The 24,648-nt window shown below is 37.5% G+C and overlaps 1 protein-coding gene across 6 annotated transcripts in view; it reads right to left on the bottom strand.

Moving 5' to 3' along the window:
- The window catches only part of PPP3CA (protein phosphatase 3 catalytic subunit alpha), a 418,815-nt gene that overhangs the window by 12,311 nt on the left and 381,856 nt on the right, over window positions 1-24,648 (bottom strand). For all 6 annotated transcript variants that reach the window (XM_056803150.1, XM_056803152.1, XM_056803149.1 and 3 more), the window contains 2 exons: window positions 23,222-23,296; window positions 53-137 (listed from right to left, as the gene is read on the bottom strand). In XM_056803150.1, the coding sequence (XP_056659128.1) occupies window positions 53-137; window positions 23,222-23,296 (160 nt within the window). The remainder of the gene's footprint in view (window positions 1-52; window positions 138-23,221; window positions 23,297-24,648) is intronic.

Genomic DNA, 24,648 nt, shown 5'->3' with positions numbered 1-24,648 from the left:
TTAATTGGATAAACTTAATAAGAAAACAGAGAGTAAAAGTAAATGATCCCACCTCAGAACTGAGAATACTCTCGCCATCTTGCCTATTGCTCGGATCTTGTTCCTGATAACCTCCTTCCGGGCTGCAGCTGTGGCTCCTGTTTTAAAACAGAAGGTTATCGAGACCGTGACCTTTTGTCCAATAGTAATCATTTATACAAGCCAACAGAATTCACAAACCACAAGAGGCAAGAAATATTTAACTGTGTCATTCATGTGAGAGACAGCCCTCTTGTGGCCATCCGTCCCCCGGACGGCTCTTGTACCCCTCACGCCCCTCCTTGGGTCCCCTGAGCCCACACCACACAGAGGAGGCGGCCTCTGATGCTGACTATATTCCGTCTCTTCATGGATTCCCCCCAAGGCTGGAACCAGCAGCAGATGGTTTGGCAATGGTCCAGCTAAGCTTTCAAGGTGAATCACGGTCCACCTTGGAAGGGGCCCATGTTGAAAAAGCCACAAGATCAAGTTCGTACCTGCTAGAGTGAAGCCACGAGAGCAAATAATGCCGGGATGCCGCGGACTGTTCTTAAGACACAATGTCCCTGAATCTCTTTCCTTTATTTAGGATGCGCTCTCCTAGCTTTTCAGATTGTTCCCTGCCTGAAGTGGCGCAAGGACCAATCTAGAGATCTTAGGGCACAGCGGTCGGGACCAGAATACTGGGCCCCGATCTTACCTCCGACCCAGAGCCCTACGGCCAGTGGCACGCCACGCACATCCTCAACAGCCCAGGCAATAGCCAAGGAGATCAAAAAGGGATTTTACGGTCGTCTCCGCGTACCGGGACTTCAGAAGTGAGCCTGAGCAGCCCTCCATCCCAGAGAAAGGGGATGAGGGCTCAGGGGTCCTGGTGGCTGCCCCGGGGGAGCAGTTTGCCGCATGGATGGAAAAAAGTTCCACAATACTTGTTCCCACACTGAAAAGGCCAAGCCTCAGAATATCCCACAGGAGATGGATATCCTACCATTGGTTAGACGGATTCATCATTTCTTACCTGGAGAATATGAAATGATATGGGGGCCTAACTTTCATGTTCACTGCTTATTACGACTACATAGTATGATCATTCAGGGACTGATGAATCATTCTGAAACTTCCACGATGCGTTGAATAACATGCAGAACTCACAAGGGCAGCTATTTCCCTCCAGGCCTTTCTGATCCAAACCAAAAGGAGATGGATCCATAGATTTAATTTTCTTTGTTTTTTTTTTTAGTGGGGTGGGATTACACACTGAAGCAGTTTACAAACTGCTATAAACCAACACTCTCTTCTCTTCCTGAAGCTTATTCTTATAGTTATCTTTGAGACTGTGCTAAAACTATCTCCTGCATGTATTTCTAGAGATGAGTTCCTATCCTTCAGTTCTTTCTAATGGTGTAAACCACAGACTGTAATTGGAGTAAGCATTTGGTCTTAGGATGACCATTTCAGATTTCATGTTTTTGGACTCAGCGGACTTAGTGACATTCAACTGTTTTCCCCATGAGTCATTGAAATAAGCAATAAAATGGTCTTGGTCTTTTTAATCTGTATTGTCTATTTTTTGCATCTAAGATTCTTTAATTAACATTAAAAGTCAAAATTGTAGAGAAATTATCCAAAGGTCATTTTGTCTAAATAGCTAGAGGCCAGGTGGCTTCTTTGCTTTATTTTCACCGAATGTTTTTCCTACTACTTTATGTTTTCAATTTTTAGTTTTAACTCTAATGCATTGAGTTTTCCTGTGGAAGCTGACTATTTGCCATTACATATGGTATTCACAAAGTGCATTTTAAGCAAAGTATTATAAGCACCTGATATCATCCCAGACCAATGAGTGACATTGAGGTATTCGGAAGTAATGGTAAGAGGGGGCATCTGGGTGGCTCAGTGGATTGAGAGCCAGGCCTAAAGATGGGAGGTTCTAGGTCCAAATATGGCCTCAGACACTTCCTAGCTGTGTGACCTTGGGCAGGTCACTTAACCCCCATTGCCTAGCCCTTACCATTCTTCTGCTGGTTCTAAGGCAGAAGGTAAAGTTTTTTTAAAAAAAGGGGGGGATTCTTGGTATACTTTGCTTTTTCCAGTTGATAATGCCCATACTGGTTGAAACTGATAGGTGAATGAATTTTTAAGTCAGAAACAGATGAATATGTCTAATGTTATCAACTGAAAAAAAAAGGAATAAAATCAGGGAAATGTAAAACATATGGCAAGGGATACACAATGTAAATTTTTAAATAAAAGATAAGTGAAAAAAGGTGAGAGAGGGAACAACCAAAATGAAGCTGCTCAGGAAAGAGAAAGAAGGGAAAGATTAGGATGGAAATAAGGCATGTAGAAATCTCACGAATGTAGTCATGACCTTGTTAGCCTTCTACACTTTTTCAGCCTGAGTATATTGTACTTTATGTTAACAGAACATTGAGCCACACACACACATACATACACATTGTACTATACATAACGGTATTTAACATTTCATATCATTTTTGATGAAAGAAGAGCTGCCTCTTATTACATTTTTCAATGTTCCTTGTGAAGCACGAAGATTTACTTCCCTCCTTCCTCCTTTATTTCCTCATCCTCAAATGAGAAGCAAAATGACTTGACCACATATAGAATAAGAGAAGAGCCTTCAGTTGGAGATTATTTTACTCTAAAAACTAACCTTGTTGCTGCTTTTACTTTGAGGGAGACCTGAGCAGACCCCCAGCTGCTCGGCCATGGCAGTTCAGAACATCCATAAGTAGACATAAACCTATCAAGGTCCCAGCAGCAGTATGTACCAGAGAAGAACTTAGGGGCCAAGCAGACCCCCGGCAGGAGACCTAAACATGTCAAGGTTCCAGCAATAGTACGTACCAGATAAGGACTTGAGGGCCTACGTGCTGGGGGTCGTAGGGATATAAACCGCTGGATTCACGAACTACAGTTGGAACTCTGTGCTGAGCCCCCTGGTACGTACCAGACTAATAAAGGACCCTTTGCCTGACTGCACTGTCTATTGGTCTTCCGTGGTGGTGGGCGACAACCCGGACCCTAACGACTTTACCCTCAAGTCCTCACAGACATTTTAAAAGCATCTAACAAAATACAGGAATGGAATTTCTGACTATGAGTGTCTGAATTCAAATGATCACAGTTGAAAGAATAACATAAGGTAGCAAATTGTCACTCCTTCTATCCACAGTGCTTCTGGTCCTAGGTCTCCAATATTGGCAGAAAACCATTAGAACTGTTTTATTTTCCCCCAGCATTTATATTTCTTTGCAAGTACTTGCAGGGGATAATTTAACATAAAGTTCAAGGAAAAAATGAATGCTTTTGGAGGAGTTTTACTAGTCATGATGTGCCAACACACAGTTTTTTCATATTCAAGATTCTTGGAACTCTGTTTTCTCTAAGACAAAAGCTATGCAGAAAAGACTACTTGAACTGAATTGCAGCTGAAATAGACTTGAGAGCAAATGACCAAGGAATCCATGAAGAGATTGTCCTCCTAAAGGGACACGCCCCAGCAAGTGCTTACTGCAGCAGCCAGAGGGAAAGAAACAATTTCTACATTCCAAAGGTTCACAATTGAAAGGAGAGGTTTAAACAAATAAACATACATATGTATTTTTCATTTTTAGGGACAATTTAGCCTTAGTATTTTCTAACAATGAATCTTCCCTTTTGATGCCCTTTCTTCTAGATGTTAAATTCTAAAAAACATTTTTTTAACATCGGTGACACGATGTTACAATTTCCAGGGCCCAGGATTAATAGAACCTCAGAGGCTGAGCTGCATGTTCACCACTGGTCCAAAATAAAGAGGTTAATGGCATGAGATAGTCCAAGGGAAGCTTTTCACACATATGTGCTTTCTGCCCCTAACTTGGCACCAAGCTGGTCTCTCGAAAAGCTTTATCACTTTAGGGCAAAGGTGTTGGTTGGCTTGATAATGCTGGAACTTCTAATGGTGGTTCCTAAGCTCTGGGAGGAAAGAGATGGCCCCAAATCACGGGGGTGAAGGACCCAGGGCTGATGGGACGAAGGATTCCCACAACAGAAGGCTATCAGGCATTTATGACAGGTTTATGGGGTGGGCCAGTTCTTTACCCTCACTATGATGCTCCTATAAATTCATAAACAGGGGATGAGCAGCATCTGTCAAGGCAGACACAAACTGTGATTTCTCTCCTTCCTCTTAACTTCAGGTCCATGTTTTCATGGAGATGGTAAACATGGATGAGGAAAAGGTTACATTTTCATTTGCACTAACCTCTAACTGAAATTTAGCATTTCCTTCCATTTATTTTATGCATTTAAAAAAAAAAACACTTAAGAATGTTTATAACATATTTAAAACCTTCACTACATTGGCTAAGGGAAGTTAAGAACCCTAATCTGATCCAATATGGATTTATTAAGTGTCTCTCTTGGATCAGGCACCAGGAATACAAAGGCAGTATTTACACAACAAAGTACTACAGTCTCTTTTTTGGATTTACAGAAGACAATAGCTCAGAGACTTACTTCAGCAACATTGTGTTTTGAAAGGAAAAAAAATCAACTTTTGACATTAGTCCATTTTACTCGATATTTATTTTAATTTCATTATGTTAAAGATTTAAATTTTTTGTTCCAACTTAAAGAAAAGAACAAATGGAGGGACTAAGTCCTAACTGGTATCCATAAAATATAAAAACACTGAGAAAAGGACTGTATACCTGTGTGCGGACAAGCAAGAGAACATGGGGATGTGTGATCCAACATGGATGGGTAGCTGTGTGGATGAGTATGGCAGGACCTTATAGTTCAGTCATTTAGTTCAATCCCTCTCATTTTACAGAGAAGGGCAAAGAAGTCTAAAGAAATTAAATTATTTTCTTTCTTTCTCTTTTTTTTTAACCTTTGCCTTCCATCTTAGAATCAATACCATGCATTGGTTCCAAGGCAGAAGAGTGGCAAGAGCTAGGCAATGGGGGTTAAGTGACTTGCCCAAAGTCATCCAGCCAGGCAATGTCTAAGGTCACATTTGAACTCAGAACCTCCTGTCTCTAAGCCTAGTTCTCAATCAACTGAGCCATCCAGCTGCCTCCATAGTTTTCTTTTTTCTTAAACAAATTAAAAAAAATATATAAACCCTTACCTTCCATCTTGGAATCAATACTGTGTATTGGTTCCTAGGTAGAAGAGTGGTAAGGGCTAGGCAATGGGGGTCAAGTGACTTGCCCAGGGTCACACAGCTAGGAAGTGTCTGAGGCTAGATTTGAACCCAGGACCTCCTGTCTCTAGGCCTGGCTCTCAATCCACTGAGCTACCCAGCTGCCCCCACCCCCCATAGTTTTCTAATAAGTGGAGGAGCCAAGATTTGAACTGAGGTCCTTGGACTCCTCTCATTGTTGTTCTCTATACCATATAACACTGCCTCTATGAGAATCAGTGAAATATGGAATAACAGAAGAAGACATACTTATTGCTTTTGTGGATACATTAGAATCTTCCATACACACAATAGCATGGACTTAGAAATATTTTTAGCTGGATTTAATAAGGAAAAGAGAGGGAACTGTTGATTTTAGTGATTGTCACATTGCCTCTCTCTATATATAACTTGAATGTGCCCATGTAAGGCATTCAGTGGATATCCTTTGCCTGTCTGTAGGAGATTTACTTTTAAAATGTTTAATGAAGTTAGGATAGGTTCTTAAAAAGATGAAAACAGCAAGTGTGGAATCACTGATTCTGGGGCTCAGTGAATAAAATATGAATATATGCATTTTTTTAAAAAGGAGGCATTCCCCCCAAAAATCTGGAAAAAAATTGTGTACCCGTGTTTGAATGTAAAAATGTATTAATACGAGGCTTTCAGCTAACTTTGTAAACCTTTGCCTTTTGTTTTGGAATCCATACTCTGTATTGGTTCCAAGGCAGAAGAGCAGTGAGAGCTAGGCAATCAGGGTTAAAGGACTTGCCTAAGTTCACACAACTAGGAAGTACCTGAGGCCACATTTGAACCCAGGACCTCTCATTGCTCATCCTGTCTCTCAATCCATTGAGCCACCTAGCTATTCCCTCTACCACTTAAGAGAGGTAGGGCAGGGTAATGGAAAGGGAGATGCTCTTGGAAGGCAACAGCCTGGATCTGAATATGCCACACATTTGGGATAGCCTCTAAATAGCCTCTAAAAGACATAAAATAATACTTACCTGTCCAACCTCGAGGGCTTTACAGCTCTTGCAGTATTATATAAAGGTGAGCCATTACTCTTATTGATAAAATATTGAGTATATGCAGAAAAGCCAACTTAATTCCAATTTCATTAAAAACTAACAAAGTATAAATCTGTGGGAAGCTGCTCCAGTAGAAACTGAATGCTGATTATGTGCCATTATTTTTATTGCCTATAACTTGTCTGTTACCCATCAGCCTCCTGGACATATTTCTAATTGTGAAGGTTTCCCTTTTCAGTCTGAGAAAGTGAGCTGTGGCAGAAGGGGCTGGGGGGGGGGGGGGGGGGAGAAGGAAAGAAGCCTTTTAGGCAGAATTCAAAAGAGAATCCCCAAACCAAAAGTCAGGTTTCATTTACATTTCCTTTGTATAGTTCTAAAACACAATATACATAAATATGAGAGTTTAAAATCTGCCTTAAAAAGCCTTTTCCAAACAAAAAGCTAGAGAAAAGCATCACCAGTCCATAGCTTGGGGGTTCTCTGCAGAAGTAGTTGACAATTATGAGCCAAGATAAACCGACTGGCTTGAAGAAAATGCATAGTCGGTGTGGGCTCCAGGAACAATTGCAAAGGAGATTTCATCAAAATTAATGGCAGAATAACTGGTCCTCTCATGACAGATTATTTCCTCTTTATTAACATGCAATTTTATTAATGGATTTTCACATTTTTAAAACATTAGGGTTTCCCAAAGATATGCAAAAAAGCCTTTAGAATATTGCACAATAATCTATTTTTCTATTATTCTTCCATTTTTTTTGCTTGAGTTTAACAAAAAAACTTATCACTTTAGGCTTCTTCATCCCAACAAAAATGTCATCTATTACATCTAATCTGTGTGGGTTGTGCGTCTGCACTAGGTCCAAGAACTAAGAACAAAGTTTCATTGTATTTATTGCAATCATCTGTACCACCAGGCTCCAGATTTTTAGCTGGCCTCTGGAGGGTCTTTCTTTTTCCTTTTCTCCTCCCCTCCCTTTTGCCAGATCCACAGGACGGAAAATAGCATTTATTAAGCAGAATGGATTATTTCATTTCATATATACAACAAACCTCCTGGGAGATAGATGCTATTATTATCCCCATTTTACGGATGAGGAGATGGAGGCAGACAACTGTTGAATGAATGACTAGCCCAGAGTTTTGTGACTAATAAATGTCTGTGGCCAGATTTGAACTGTTAGTATTCTGTCCACTAGGTGACCGAGCTCCTGTGGAAGTCCTAGGGTGTCTTTTGATTATATATATATTATATATATTAAGTTATCTTACATATATATGTAAGATACCTTAATCTGACTTAGAACTGTCCTCAGAGGACCTGCGAGCAGAGCAGGGAAATTCTGGGAACTCCAGCTAGGACAGGGTCTAGTTGAATCTGGCCTCTTTCTCGAGACTAGCGTAGATTCCTTTACAAATGTTTCCATGTCCCCAGCTCACAGAGATGATGATGCTACACCACAGTGGGGAGGGGAGAATAACCTTTAACCTTTCCAGCTTCACCCCTTAGTCTTTCAGCGACCACAGAACCAAAAGCCCGAGTTCCGGTTCTGGAGGTCTCTAGGTTGTGCCCCTGGTGGCCATTCAGTTCTGGTCCTTCAGCATCGCAGGAGCTCATTGTAAGGTGGCCCCTTGGTATGGCTGGCACTGCCGGTCCCGTTAGGGCTCAATGCCATGACTAGAAGGCATTCCCTAGGTTAGTCTTATAAAATTTTATTAAATCCTTTACATGGGATATTTTAAGCCTATATGTGTGTATTTCATTCTAAACTATTAAATCAAGACAAGCCAAGATTATTGGATTAAATAATTACTGTGCATGGTCCCATACTTAGCGCTTGGGATTTAAAGAAAAAAAAAAGACAAATGGGAAAAACCAAAACAAAAACCAACCCCAGTCCCTGCCCACAGGGAGCTCATCATCTAACATGAGAACAATTTCCTATAAACACAATCTACCCCGGATAAATGTTTAGCTATTTCCATTCCTTAATTATCATAGTCTTTGGTGAGAAGCTATGCTACACTTCAATTTCTCATTATATCTCCTCTGAATAAATTTTTCTTCCATCTGTTCAACCGGCCTAAGCTTGAAGACTGGTGATTGGCTCTAAAGGGATCTTCTCTTGCCCATTTTGGTCCAAACCTGTGATTTCACTGAAGAAAGGAACTCCTCCCTGGGAAATCCCTCTGACACTGGCAATTTTTAGCCTGTCAAAGCTGCCTGGGATCACAGAGAGATTAGGTGCCGTGCCCAGGACACATGAGTCAGTCTGTGGGAAAGGGGAGACTTGAACCCAGTCTTCATTCTTTGAAAGCTGGCTCTCAAAGGACCACATCATGCTCCTTCTTATAAAGGTAACCGTAGTTAGGAGAACCTTAATGAATTCACATTTGATCTCAAAGTTTTAATGTGAAGTTTAAAAATCTCCATGCCAATTAAAATGCATTTTCTAGGTTCTTTTTTTCTTATGTTAATCAAAAAGGAATTGATGGTTTATGAAAGCCTACTTTGATTTTAATCTTTCATAATATCAAAGTTACAGGTACATATTGGAAAAGAAGCCAACAAAGGGTTAAATAATCTCTGTGAATTCCTTAAAACCATAAAGCTAGGGAGAAGCTGGGTTGCTTAGTGGATTGAGAGCCAAACCTAGAGATGGAAGGTCCAGGGTTCATATCTGGCCTCAGACACTTCCCAGCTGTGTGACCCTGGGTAAGTCACTTGATCCCCATTGCCCAATACACAGTACTGATTCTGAGACGGAAGGTGATGGTTTTAAAGCAAAATAAAACAAACAAAAAAAAAAACAAAACAAAAAAACAACCATAAAGCTGTTCCATTTTCCTTGAAAAAATTGAGAAAGGAGCAATAATTCTACCTTGTATTTGGTTGAATTTATCATGCCAATCTGAATAGATTGGGAAGGAATATCTCCAGAAACATATATATATATATATATATATATATATATATATATATATATATATGTACCTATTTCTGCGTACTACCATACTGTCTAATGTTAAACAGAAACTCTCAAAGAAGAAAACATGAGAATGAAAATTTAGTGAGATCACTGATGCTTCACTAAACACAGAAAAACAAATGGACAAGTGTTGTTCCAACATAGAATTATTATCTTTTGTGATTAAGTACCTCCTAAAGACCAAGTTTGAAGCAAAAGAACATTCACTTTTAGGGGACCCTCAGAGTACCATTTAGTACCCACATGGAAGTAGCCTTAAAGAATTAATACAGCAGGTCAGCTGGGTAGCTCAATGGATAGAAAATCAGGCCTGGAGGTGGTAGGTCCTGGAATCATATCTGATCTCAGATAAGACTTAGCTGTGTGACCTTGGGCAAGTCACTTAACTCCAATTTCCTAGATATTACTACTCTTCTGCTATGGAACCAGAAGGTATTTAAAAAAAGAATGTAGCTTTCTAAACTAGTAGCAATTGATTCCTTAGGAACTATTAAGAATTGCATTTAGTTAGGTCAAAATCATTCACAATATTTTGAGACTACAGAAAATTTGGATACAATATTGATGCTGTTCTTTAGGGTTAATATAATCTGGGCAGGGCAGCTAAAGGGCTCAAGGGAACAGGAGAGCCTGTGTTCAAATCTCATATTTCCTAGCTGTGTGACCCTGGGCCAGTCAGTAACTTAATCCCCATTGCTTCTTCTGTCTTAGAGACAATATTTAATATTGATTCTAAGATGGAAGATAAGGTTTAAAAAATAATCTTGGGAAAACTATAGTAGATAAAATGGGAGGGAAGAAAGAAATTAAGACAAATATTTTAGGAAAAAATAAAAAAGAGCCTGATATCTCAAATAATTAAGTATAATTCATATTCTCTAAGTATTCATTAAACTTTTCTGTCTGACCTTTGTACCCTATATCATTAGAGACCAAATATTTGGTCTTCAAAGGATTTTATGTAAAATGAAAAAACTTTAGATACTTTAAATATATATATATATATATATATATTCATTAGAACTTTATACTCTGTAAGTGGTAAAGTATTAACTATACTTATAACAGACACAGATAATTTTTTAAAAACTAAGACCCTTAGTATGGTATCATGAAAAATGAAAAAAATCATTATGTGTATTTTGTTCTCTGATTATATCAATTCATGGACTGCTTTTCCCGTCTAGACTTCCAGGGCAATGGTCTTCTAGAGGCTATTTCATCATGTCTTCTTTAGCTTAATGGTAAATTTGTGAGAAATGAATAATACTATTAAGGGTGCTGATATGTATTCAGTGATTCTGCTACATAAATTGGAAGCTATCAGATCAGTGAATGATAAAGGAAATTGGCCTGGAAGATAAAGATAGCACCAAGGGGAATATTCCTGAATGTTATTAGAGAGAACAGTGTTGCTAACAGCCCAGAGAAGCTGAATTGTCAGCCTAAAAGAATAGGAAAATAAACTTGCCCAATGCATTCAGCCAAATGAGATTTGAGTTCTTGGTTTTTCTGGACTATGCTACAAAAGGCAGCTAGCTGATGAACTTGCTTATAATACGAGTGAAAGGGGTGATGGGAATAGGGGCAGGAACAAAAAAGTCATTGATGGGAAGTACGAAGAAAGTCCTTTGGAAACTATGTTAAATCCCATTGAGGTCAAAGCTCCAAGGGAAGAGAGTGGGAGCAGGAGAGTGAGCATGAAAATTAGGAATCATCCCCACATGCCTTGGACCTATGCTATTATTTTAGTCTCCAACCCCACCCCAGCCCTAGCTTAGAATAATTTCCTTCCCTAAAGGGACAGGAGGATAGGTAGGCTTTCAGTGCTAAAGAACTGGGAACATTGAGGGAGAAGTTTAAACAGCAACCCCAGGAATCATAGGAAAAAAAATGGTCCAATAAAGCCAATTTGGAGATCCTCTCAAGTTCAATTACTTGGAGGGTATGATGGGCTTACTTCTGAAAATCCAATAAAATCAATTAGATGTCCCAGATGGGAACCACACTTTTCCCCTTTTGAGTTGGCTAAGATGGTAAATTGTGCATACTTGACCTCATAAAATGAATCTGGTTACCAACTGGCATCCGAAAGGGAGAGGGACAGGGGAGGTTACTAAAAGAGTTGGATTTGGAAAACTGGATCCTTATTGTTCCCTCCCTCTCCTTTGCCAATGTCTCCCAATAGTCTTCATGACTCGTCTTTCTTGAAAAAAAAAAAATTAGATCTTGCCTTCAGGGTGAGACCCCACTCGAATGGAACAAGACTGGTTCTAGATTTATCCTGTTACATTACTACGATAATCTGGTGAATCAACAGATGAAGTTCAAAAATGGCTCAGTGGATTGAGTCAGACCTAGAGATGGGAGGTCCTAGGTTCAAATCTGGCCTCAGACACTTCCCAGCTGTGTGACCCTGGGCAAGTCACTTGACCCCCATTGCCTAGCCCTTACCACTCTTCTGCCTTGGAACCAATACACAGTACTGACTCCAAAATGGAAGGTAAGGGTTTAAAAAGAGAGAGAGAGAGAGATTTGGAAGCAGTGGTCATTAGGGAAAATATGGCTTAGATATTCTGGACATGGAACACAAAAGAAAGAAATTGATCCCCAGCCTGTGGGGAGTTAGCAAAACTATACTATGGCATTCAGAATCGGAGCACAAAGGGTCTTTCTGTGCTGACCAAGGAGGACTCTAAATCTTCTAATGCTTGTCAATCTTGAGACACTTAATCCAGAATGAAGCAATTCAAAATTGAAGATCCATTTTTACCTTCCATTTGTGTTTTCCACTGCTTTCATTTATCATAAATGTCAACATCTAGCTAGTTTTGGATATTAGCCAGCAACCCCCACCCCCTTCCCCCAGTTTTGAGTTTTTACCTGTGATTTCATTAAGGTAGAGATCCTGATTAGGAAATTCATTCTATCAATACAGATTTTGCAATTTATCATCTTAGAGATTTGTCCAGAGGTAATGAATAACTAAGTGACTTGTCCACAGTCACACTGCAGTATATGACAGAAGAATAACCCAAACTCAAGTCATTCTTCCTCTATCCATTACTCCGTGCTGTTGATGTATGATTCACATTAAGATATGGCCCACTTTGGACATTAGCCAACTAATAAGTGGGTATACAAAGTTACACACTCACACACACACACATACACACAATTTCAGTCTGATCTTCCCATTTTGAGGTGCTTCAAAATGTGGTGGTAATTATGCCTCGTCATTAAGAAATGTATTTGTAGTGAATCATAATAATGTCATACAAATAAAAAAAGGAGGGGCTTTTGTGTCAAATTGTCTATTGTATTTTTGCATCATTTTAATTGCTGACTAAAAAGGTTTTTAATTACTGCAATCAAATGTCTTAGGCCTGACATGCTGCTAATTAAAACATGATTTCATGCAGGATGCATGCTGGATAGTGGAGACATTGAAGTCTGTTGCTAGGTTATATGTGTTCTATGTGAATTGCATAATACACTAGAGAAGGTTTGCTCATCATGCTCTTTGATAAGTTTGTTCAAATGCTAAAAAAAAAAAAGATAAACAAAATCTCTTTTGTATCACATTGGTTATTGAAGTAATAGAGGAGGAATTCAAAGAGTATAGGGAAACCTCTAAATAGAATAACTGAGGAATAACCTAAGGACTCATTTGGAACTTAAAAATGACCTGAAATAAATACTTAGATCTTTGTTAATGATGAAATTCCAATCAGATCCAATGGAAAGATAATTCACTGTAGATTCTGGAGTCTTCTTGGTTCTGTTAAGACAATGCTGTCTTCCATGCTTTTTCTACCTCAAACTTTCACAGTGAGGATGTGAATTTTAGAATTACTCCAATGTGCTTAGTCTTTAGAATTTTAGCAACCAGGAATGTATACACCCCCACTTAAGGATTAAGTGTGGGGGAGGAAGGTCTATGACCCACATGTGCTAGCAAGTGACAAATCAGAAACAACTGACTGACCCCTTGGGCTGTCCGAAGCCAAGTTTAAGCCGCCCTTGGTACATGTAAGACACAGGAAGGGACATAAAGAACTGCCTTTATATTTTGAATCACTTCCTGTGAAAGGAACCTTGGAGGTGGAACTTGACTTGGAGGAGCTTGAGATTGAGACCTGAGAGGATCACATGGTGAGTGTTAAGGTTGACTCCCCTTTCCTTGACTTTCTGGAGGCACTAGCCTCCAAGGAGGCCCCTCATCTTGAAAGAGGCATCAGGGCTGGAAGCAGAGCTATTTAGTCTTCTGGGAAGGTCCCTTGGCCTGAGGCCTCTGAACTCCTGATGGATTCAGACCAGGCCAGAGCAGTTATCCTTCCCTTTTCTCTCTCTCTCTCTCTCTCTCTTCCTTAATAACTTCTCTCTATTGTAAATAAACCACCATAAAATTCCATTCTGACTTCAATATTTCATTGGGATTTAGAATTTAATTCCCTGGTGACCAACTAAAAAATATATTCAGTCTCAATACTAAATTTTGCCCCTAACAAGGATAATACAATGTGAATCTCTTTCAAATGGAATATTAAAAAATCCCAACAACCCACAAAGTATATACTCCAGTAAATCAAAGCATATAAATTAACGTTTAGTTTTCATATGACCAGGTTTATAAATAAAGCAAAATATCTATTTCTCTTAGAGCATATTTGAGTGTTAAATTCTGTTTCTAGAACTTTTTTTTTTTTGTGTCAGGGATCCCTTTGGCAGTGGGGTGAAGTCTCAGAATGAAGTTATTTGTCTATAATCATCATTGAAGGAAATTATTTGTTTTAGTTAGAGGTTAGTAAAAATAAAAATGTAATTTTTCACATTATAGTCCAAGGACATCTATAGATCTTTTTGGGGGGTGGTCCGTGGACTCCAGATTAAGGACCTTTTCTAAAAAGAAGATAAGCTACCTAGTAACCCTATTTCTTTGATTTTTAGATAAAAATGATGGCCTAAGTCTTATCAGCAAATATATAATAGTATATATCTGTATATCTACTACTCTGTGAGTAATATAATTCCACATACCTATGATTATAATAATTACATGGTTGATACTGTTATTTTCTCAGTTACTAAAGCTTGAAACCTCAATCATCTTTTAATCCTTGTTTTATCCAATAAGATCAGAGGACTGAGCGATGTATGGGAGTGAGTGTAGGGATCAGCTAGTCTGATTCATTCATTTTTAAAAGAAGGAGGAATAAAAAAGAAATTAAATGGCTCCTGTATACCCACATTCACAGAGCTAGAAAGTCTCAGAGCTTGGATTAGAAAGATAGTCTCTTGATTCCAAATTTGACTCCAGCTGTTGCTACTATTCTTCTCTTGCTTTCCATTTACCATTTTTGTTGAGGCTCCAGTTGACTCCAAAATGTTCCCTTTGCAATGATTTTCTGTCACTTGTTCCTTATTACTGATATAAATTATTCTTTTCATTATGTCACTCTCAGGTCCAATGATCTAACTGACCACAGGATAGTCACCTTTTCTTAATCAAACATGTAAATCCCTTCATGAACTGGCCTCAATCAACCTTTCCAATAAAAAAAAAACCAACAAACAAGTCTATTCCCCAACAGAAGTATTACAGTGGATTAAAGACTAGACCTGGAGTCAGGAAGGCTTTAGTTCAATAGCCTCAAACACATGCTAGCAGTGTGACCTGAAGCACCTTGCTTGGCCCCTACCTGCCTCAGTTTCTTCATTTGTAAAATGTCATAATAGCACCAATCTCACAGATTTGTTTTATATATACATAAATATATATCTTCTCCTCCTCCTCCTCTTCCTCCTCCTCAGAGGGACGGTGCTTCGGGCATGATGAACCCTTCACACACACACACACATATGTATATATACACACACACATACATATATATGATATAAATCATCATCATCATCATTTTGCATTTACAGCTTGAAGTTTTACTAATTGTCATTTCTGTGAATTTGCTTAATGGTTGTTCTATCATATGAAATATTTACTTTTGTCCTCTTTATCATTAATAATTATGGCTCCGGGTACTATTGCTCCTTTGAACTCCTGTATAACTTACTGTCTACACGACTCATATGAAGCATTTAATTATATATTGCCTTTTATTTTTTGTCACCAGTTTCCTGATCTATCTAAATGGGGACAATACTAATAAGTTCAGTAACTACTTCCAAGAGTACTCATGAAGCCCAAGGGAGAAAATGTAATCCCTCTTAAAATGTCACTATCATTATTATTATTAATATTGTCATTATATTAAATTTTTCATGTGCAAGTTCACTGATCTTGGTGTGACCTTGGACAACTCACTTAAACTCTTTGGGGCTCAGTGTCCTCATCTGTGAAGTGAAGAACTTAATCTAAATGACTTGCAAGGTCCCTTCTGATTCCAGTTCTCTGATGCCAGGATAATCCCATGATTTCATTTTACCATTTAGATTGTAAATTGTTTGAGAGTAGACATAATGTTCCTTTTTATCTTCATTCCTGCGACTGGAAATATGGTTCTTAAAGTCCTTCACAATATATTTTCTTACCTTTCCACTCTCCTTACACTTTATTTCCCTCATAATCTCTATGATCCAAGACAATCTATGATCCAATGATCCAATCTATGATCCAATGGACAAGATAATCCATTTTCACTGGCTATATCCCATGCCTGCAAGTCTCTCCTTCCTTGTCTCCCCACTCTTACATTCCACTAAGACACAGCCAAAATCTTGCCTTCTGAAAGAAGACTTTCCTGATCCTCTCTGATACTAGTGCCTTCTCTGAGATTAGGTCCAGTTTATCCTGTAAATATCTTGTTTCTACCTGGTTTTGGGACAGTTGGTGGAAAGCTAGTGGATAAGATCTTACACTGGGCCTGAAGTCCAGAAGACTAGAAGGACCCGAGTTCAACTCTGACTCCAGACCCTTGCTAGTAGCATGGCTCTGAGCAGGTCACTTCCCATTGGTGACTGCATAAAAGTAAATAAAAAATGGCAAAACTATGCCAGTGTCTCTGCCAAGAAAACATCGCGGACAGGTGGTCTGTGTGGCCACAAAGAGTCAGACATGACCGAACAACAGCCAAATGGAGCTGTTTATACGTTGTCTGCTCCATAAGTCTGTAAACTTGAGAATGGCGACTGTTGGGGTTTGTTTGCCCTTTCTCAGTATCCTCAGTACCTAGCCCAGTGCCTGGCATGTAAGAGGTACTAATAAATGCTTGTTGATTTGGCTTGACTTAATAAAATAATCTGTGTAGAAGAGGCATTTGGGTCTCAGGGCAGCTAAGAGAAGAAGGATGAGTACTCGGAAAATGACTGTTTCCCTAGAAAACATGTACCCATTGAAAAAAATGTCCCACACTCTACTACAGTGATTGTTGTGGTGGAATCCCAGCTCCAACAACTCTGAGGAAGTCGTGATGTGGCTATATAGAAGGAAGGCAAAGTACTGACAGAGGATGGTGTTGGATCTTTGTATAGTTAGGAGGAGAAACTCTCAGTCTTTCCACTTTCTGCCTATTCCTCAGATAGTTGACTAAAAACTCATTCATTTTTCTCATGTCATCCAATAGACAGAAGTGTTCTTTTATTCGTTCATTTATTTTACTGTGTATTGATTCCAAGATAGAAGAACAGTAAGGACTAGGCAATGGGGATTAAGTGACTTGTCCAGGGTCACAGAGAAAGAAAGTGACTGAGGTCAGATTTGAACCCAGGTCCTCCCATTTCTGGGCCTGGCTCTCAATGCACTAAGCCTCCTAGCTGCCCCCAGTAATACCTTTTCAAAGTCATGAACGTAAATCCTGGAGAAATGCTATATCATAATTCACCAGTGTCAGAAGCCATAAGGGACAATTTACCTCTAGATAACTTGCACTACTTTTCTTACCATGTGGAGTTAGGAAAAAAATGATTTATTAGAAACCATGACGGGGGCAGCTGGGTGGCTCGGTGGATTGACAGTTGGATCTAGAGACAGGAAGTTCTAGGTTCAAATCTGGCCTCAGACCCTTTCTAGCTGAGTGACCGAGTCACTGGACCTCCATTGTCTAGCCCTTACTGCTCTCCTGCCTTGGAACCAATACGTAATATTCATTCTAAGATGGAAGGTAAGGGTTTAAAAAAGAAAAAAAGAAATGGCAAGATCTGGCTGCACCACTACACTAAACTTGGGCTTATATTTTAACTTTACTAGGCCTGGTTTCTTCACCTACAAAAATAGTGTTGAGCTAGTGTGATAGTGTTGAGCTAGATGATCCCTGAAGGCTTCAGAAAGTTGATAATTAGGATATGCATCTATTATATTTTGTAGATGTCTTCATTTTCTCATGCCAAAGGATTTAGAGAGTCCCCAGTGTAGAATGGTTTTAATCATTCTCTTCTTAGAAATATCCAATGAAAGACATTCCAAAGCATTCCACACTAATTTGTTTCAGACTCTTAATTTTAACACAAAAGGCAAAGTGTACATAGGGCAACTGAACCAGTCCCAGATGTCATAGCGATTCGTGCCTAGCTTGGGTGGCTAAAGGAGATGGAGATACAGAAATTTCAGGATATCATGAGAAGTATTTATTTCCTGAATTTGGTCTTCTAGACAATCCTGGAAAAGGCAGAACCTTTGGCGTTCTCAGAGAAAAGGTTCAAATGAATATTTTGAGTTTGAAGACACCTCAAGATCATTTAGTTCAACTGTCTCATATGATGAGGAAACAGAGGCCAGGCAAAGTTAAGTGACTTGCCTAGGGCCATGCAGTAGGTAAATGGTTGGGATGGAATTAAAATTCAGGCCTTTGACTTCAAATTCAATATCCCATTGGAAGTGTATGGAAGAGAGAGAGAGAGAGAGAGAGAGAGAGAGAGAGAGAGAGAGAGAGAGAGAGAGAGAGAGAGAGAGAGAGAGAGACAGACAGACAGACAGACAGACAGATAGATACAGAGAGACAGACAGAGAGAGAGAGAGGAGAGGGAGAGAAAGAGAGAGAGGAGAGGGAGAGGGAGAGAGAGACAGAGACAGAGACAGAGAGAGAAGAGTGAAAGAGAGGAGGGACACCTTTGAAATTATTGTAGTTTGTTGGTTCTTTGCCTCATGAGGCTAAAATCAAGAGAAATTACTCTAGAGTTAACAATTTAACCTTCTTTGCTGTTTACAAATCATTCAATTGATTTCCTTGGTATTTTTTCCTAGACCCTTTCCCTGAGTCTTAGGATCAATACTGTGTATTGGTTTCAAGACAGAGGAACAGTAAGGGTTTGTTAATAGGTGGTCAAGTGACATACCTAGGGTATTACAGCTAGGAAGTGTCTGAATCCAGACTTGGGTTCAATCTTTAGGTCTTGCTCTCAATCCACTGAGCCACCTATCTTTCTCTAGAATTTTTAAAAATAATTTAAATTCCTTTGGTATGCCTCTTCTATAATATTTATCAAATATGAGAAACTCCTATGTTGTACATTCCAAATAAAAGGGGCTGTTCAACTACAGTTTGTCCCAAAAGGTTTTGGGAAGTTTTAAGTCTTCAGTTTAAAAGTGTACTAAGAGTTTTGGAAAATATTTTGGTCAAAGGAATTATTTCACTATTGACCTTTATTCTTCAGAATTAAAGTAACTTTTTATTTCCTTGAAGATCTCAACAACAGCACTATTTCATCCTTTAAGTATTCTTTTTGAGGATCTAATTTCTTTAGACAGACAGAAAGAATGGGACATACAAAATATAGGAAAGGAGGCTTTTTAAAAAAAAATCTTAAGAAAATGTTGGTAAGAATCATTTATCATTACTGAGGATCATAACTATTGTTCATACAATTCAGTGTCATGACATTTTTTCTGGTCAATTATATGTCACAATGATCTGATATATTTTAACCAAAGCCTGTATAAAATTGTGAAATACTGCTGCTATGTTTTAGACCTAATTACCAATCAAAGACATTGTCCTATTAAACTAACTCTAACTCTATTGAATCTGATAGCATGTTTTTATCATGACATCAGACAGGTCTATATTTTTGTGGTTCATTAAGACCTCCAACTATTTGATGCTCTCTCCATAGAAAAGTTTATGTGTTTTTTTGTTGTTTTTTTCCCCTGTTGTATTGAAAAGCCTCTCAAGGATGGCCATTCTCCCTCATCTCCATTTCCACTGGGCTTTTAGCATTGAGAATTAATTAGCCCCACTGCCCAGAATAAACAGCTGATCAATTACTGAAGTTTCAAAGCAAGACCTGACATTTCCTGGTTCTCAAGGCATCATGGTGATTAACAAAGGAAAAACTTTCTGGTTTATTTATTTTCCTTCCGTTTGCATGTTACAACTCATAATGTAGAAATGGTGGCTGGAGAACAGAAAAAGAATTCTAAACCAGTTTAGGTGATTCATTATGCTCTTGACCCTTCATTACCTCTGCAAATAGCAAAGGTTGTTAAAAACCTGTCCAACAGGTCTTGTCAAATATTTTTCATGACAAATAAAGCAATTTGCTGTAGCAAAGAAAATAATTGGACAGTACTGACATCTATTTCTGAAATTTTCACTTTATTCCCACTAAAATCTGTTATATTTCCTTTTAGTTTCATGTCTTAAAAAAGTGTTCTTTAATGATAGAGAAACAGAGAAGGAAAGAGAGAGGGGGAGAGGGAGGAAAGAGAAAGATGGAGAAGCCCAGGAGTGCAATAGATCCTTTCATAGGTTGTATGAATTATTTATAAATTCAAATTTGATCATGGAAACCAATTTTATTCATATTTATAATTTAGAAGTTTCCACAGGATCAAAAATCTGCTCTGATTCTAGGTAGAATGTTAATATCTTCATTGGCTAGCATGGGTAAAGATCAAAAACAGGATGGGAATGGTTCCACAGTGTTGATGCTTTTTTAGATGAAACCACAAAAAGAAATATTAAGCCTCAGGGTTTATTGATTCTATTTTTCCCTCCTTTATCCTTAATGCATGATTTCTGTTGTTTCAAACTTTCTCTTGTAAGCTTGGGTTGCCAGGCACTAGAAAACCAGAGTGGCCACCCTAGCCACAGAAAAGCTCAGGTTGAGAATTCTAAAACCTGAAAGACCTTAGTGGTTTAAAAAAAAATTACCTTTCAAGTTAAGAAATATTCCTATTGATTGAAAATGTGACTCACAGGATTGTGATGTCTGCCTTTAGGCCTTTAAATGCTCTCTGCTATCAAAAAAATTCTTCATTGGGGCATTGAACAAGGAAGGATACTTTGCTATGCTATTAGTTTGGTACTTACTAGGTTTTATTCCCTTTAGGTTTACTTACTAATTCCTGGTATCTCGTAAGTCTTCTCATCATTAATGAGGATTAACAGCTAAATGAGGTATATGTACTTATATTTAAACTTTCTTCCAAAAGCTTCAGTTAATAAGAACAGAAACTGAAACCAGATGAGCTTTACATTTTCCAAAATCCAAAAGGAAAACATGCAACAAAGAATAAATATAAATTAGATACTGAAGCGAGATTCGCTGGTAATAATATAAAAGTTCTCGAACATAATGATTAAAGGATTTGTCTCAATTTAGTTGAAATATGAAAGAAAATTAACTTCATGAAGGAAAAATGTGATGACCAAGGCTTTTCAATGTGTCTTTCAGTAGGTAAGAAACTCATTAAAAGAGACTGATTTCTATTATCTGAATGCTAACATACAATGACAGGAATTTGGATAGGCTAGATATTTTAACTGATAAAGCTGACTTTAAAAAAGGAATACTGCAAAAAACTAGCCAGGTCTTCAGAATGAAAGAATCCAATGAATCTCTTTCTTTTACATGGAAATTAGTAACTGGAATTTCCTTCTCCTATCCTCTATAGTCCTCTACCCCATCAGTTATCTTTGGCCCTTGCCAATCCCACTATTCTTTCTTGACTTCTGTATCCCTCCTCTTTCTGTTTTGCACTTATGGTGTGTGGGATATGAGTGTGTGGGAGAAAAGCCATAAAAAGAAGAGAAAAAAAGGAAAGAATGGTGATAAAACCAATTTAACTTTAAAACTGCCTGAGTAGGATAGTCTAATTACATGCACAAGGGTTCATTTTTACATCAACACACCTGGGGTATAAAGGTATGCTTTTTCTCTGTGTGTGTCCTTGAAGAAAGTCTATAGAGGGACCTCTGTTTTAAGCCACACAATTCGGAAGAGATGGGAAAGTCTCTTTTGTTTGACTTCTATATAACTTCTTTTAACTATGCTATTTTGCTCACTTTAATTGTTCTTTCCCTTAATAATCTGTTTATCCATCTCAGTCTCATCATCAAATGTTTAACTCACTAAGAAACTTCAATCCTCTTTGATTTTTCTCATAAAATTTGCTTTTTCTCCAATGACAGATAAAGCAGAAATGCAGATGGGGTTCAGTCTTGGAGTTTGGAAGACCTGTGTTCAAATATTAATTCTGACTCAATACTAGCTATTTGATCTTGGTCCAGCCATCTATCCTCCCAGGGTCTTAGTATTTTTATCTTTAAAATGAAGGGGTTGGACCAGATTGTCTCTAAGCTTTGTTCCAGCTCAAAATTTATACGTATCAAAATTAAGCCATTAACTTACTGTTCTCAAGAATTAAAAAAAATAGCAACATCTGGAAAAAAAATTAATACCTATTTTAATTCCATTCCTGAAAAGAAGTTATTTCATTCTTTTCTATGAAACAGCAATGTGATAATAATAGTAATAAAGTGAGGGAATTTCAACAGGACTGGTGAATTTTTTTCTTAAATATTTTGATAACTTTTAAAATATATCATTGCTAATTTCCTTTGTCATCCTATGAATTTTATTTTTTTCATTTAGGAATATTATTCTGGTAATGGGTCTAAGACTTAAAAATCCCTGATTTAAATGCTAAAAGGACTGAAAAAGGTGCTCATATACAAACTGATGAAATCCTAGATCTGTACCCCCAAATTTCTCAGAAACTTTGGGGGTAACTTTTGAAGATCCAGAAGTCAGTTCTTTCCTGGTATGTCCCTGTATTGCTATATACCTCTTATGAAAAATATATTTTTCTTTTTAAGGATAATTATTCCATCACAAGGAAAAATAAAACATTTAACATTTGATTGTTGACAAAGAAGCCTGCTTTCCCAATCAGTTGGCTTAGTATTTAAAAGTAACAAGGGAAAAAATAATTAAATGAAAAATTTAGGAATTATAATAATAGACAACACTTTTAAGTCTGCAAAGTACTTTACCAAAATCATCTCATTTCCCCCCTCACATCAACCTCAGAAGGTAGGCGCTATTACTATATCCACTTTAGAGGTGAAGAAACTGAACCAGAGAGATATTAAGTGTCTAAGGTTAAATTTGAACCTAGGTCTTCTGAACTCTTCTAGTCTATCACTCTAGCCCCGTACCACCTAATATGACTGTTCCCTTCACAGAGCCAAAATAAAGGGTTAAAAAACAAATTATTTAACCTGACGAGCTATAAGTAAAATGTTTATTACATTATTTACCTTTCAGCAATAACCATGCCCAAGATAATATGTAAAGACTTTCAAGACTTTCTTTGAATATAGAGATGTTTATGATCATCAAGTTCATAGGAATCAAAAAGAACATTTTAAAAATTTAATCTCAAAGTATCAACTGACTTAGCAAATGGCAAAAGTATATCTCTGTATAGAAAAATAAGATATAATTACTTTATATCAAGTAATATGATAGTGTTTACCAATATAGTATGGGAAAATACAGTGAAATGTTTTTACTTTTTGAATTAAAATTTAAAAAAATTTTTGAGACTAGAAAGATAGAAGAATTGAGTTTCTTGAACCCTTTCCAAATCCCATATTAATTGACTCTTCTGGAACCTAGCATATTTCATACTCAGGATGATGTCACAAATTATACCAATTCCACACTCCAGGAATCTATTTCATGGGCAACACAATTCCAAAACACCTCTATGGCACACTTTGTAAGCAAAGGCTCCAATTTCTTACCATCAAATCCATCTTCTTCTGACCCTAGCTCATCATCCGAACAGATGTTCAGCACATTTACCAGCATCTCTGTCACTGAAAAGAAAAACAAAAAGGAACTCGATTTATTTTTCCTACTCTAATATTAAAATTAACCTTACAATTATTGCATTGATAAAAAATAATTCTTTGAAATTTATCTTTTTTGCCTCCAAAATGGCTTTTTCTAAAATGAGAATAAGAAAATTAAAAAGATTTTGTGTGACATATATTGGCCAAAATATATCCATATTATTAAGGAAATTCTATCATTGAATAACTATCAGGTGTGGAAATTCAAGATTTATAGAACCTCAGAGTTAGAAATAACTGTATAGAGGGTTTTTTGTTGTTGTTTTATATCAGCCACAGCATAACCAAAATGGAAATATGTCTTACTTGATCACACATATATAATTGCATGTCATCTCAGGGAAGGGGATGGAGAAGGAAAATGAGAGAGAATTTAGATTTTGAAATTTTGGAAAACATATGGAAAAATATTATTTAATAAAAGAAGTGACAACATAATCAAACCTTTACTAATTTAAGAATATCCTTTAAAACATTACTGACAAAGGATCATCCTGCCTTTCCTTGAAAATGTCCTGGGAGAGGACGTCTGGTAACTTGCAAGATAATTTCAATATAGGATAGCTCCAATTTTTAGACATTTTTTTCTTTAATAAAATTAAAATTTGACATTAATTTCCTCTTATTTCTTCTAGTTCTGCCTTCTAGGGACAGATAGAACTGGTCTAACTTTTATTTTCCATAGCAATGCCCCAAATTTTCTTGCTTCTAGGCTAAACATCACTATTTCTTTTCCTAATTTACTCAGTCACACTGGAAGGTATGGGATTTCTTTGACTGGGTGTTTTTTGTAAAGGCTGGATGAAAAGTTATCGTCAGCAATGTCAATGAGGAGATTCTTGGTAAGGTATGAGTTGGCTTATATGGTAGGACTCTTGAGCGCATGTATTTTAGAATTAGTCTATTCCTACCCTCATTCCCATATTAACAAATACTATTTTCTCTCTTCCACCTACTTCCTCGCCTCCACTGAATAAAAAGAAAAAGCAAAATTATTGAAAAAAATATACTATCAAGAAAATCCTTAAAACTATTCATTTATAATTTCTTGTGGTAGTTCATTTGATTAATACACAATAATTTCCTCAGTTACTTCCTAATTGATAGATTCCTTCCCTGAACTTGAGTTGTTTGCCACTAAAAAAAAAGCCATAAATATTTTTGTATTTAAAGTTCCTTTTCCTCTTTCTTTGATCACTTGAAAGCCTACTGGTATCATCCCTGGGTATCAAAATGTAAACATAAGTGATCGATTTTTCGGGTCAGAGTTCTAATTTTTTTTTTCAGAATACTTGAAACCAGGACAATTCCACTAA

The sequence above is a fragment of the Monodelphis domestica genome, chromosome 6 (genome assembly GCF_027887165.1).
Source record: "Monodelphis domestica isolate mMonDom1 chromosome 6, mMonDom1.pri, whole genome shotgun sequence".
NCBI classification, from domain to species: domain Eukaryota; kingdom Metazoa; phylum Chordata; class Mammalia; order Didelphimorphia; family Didelphidae; genus Monodelphis; species Monodelphis domestica.
This window is presented reverse-complemented; position numbering and strand designations above follow the sequence as displayed.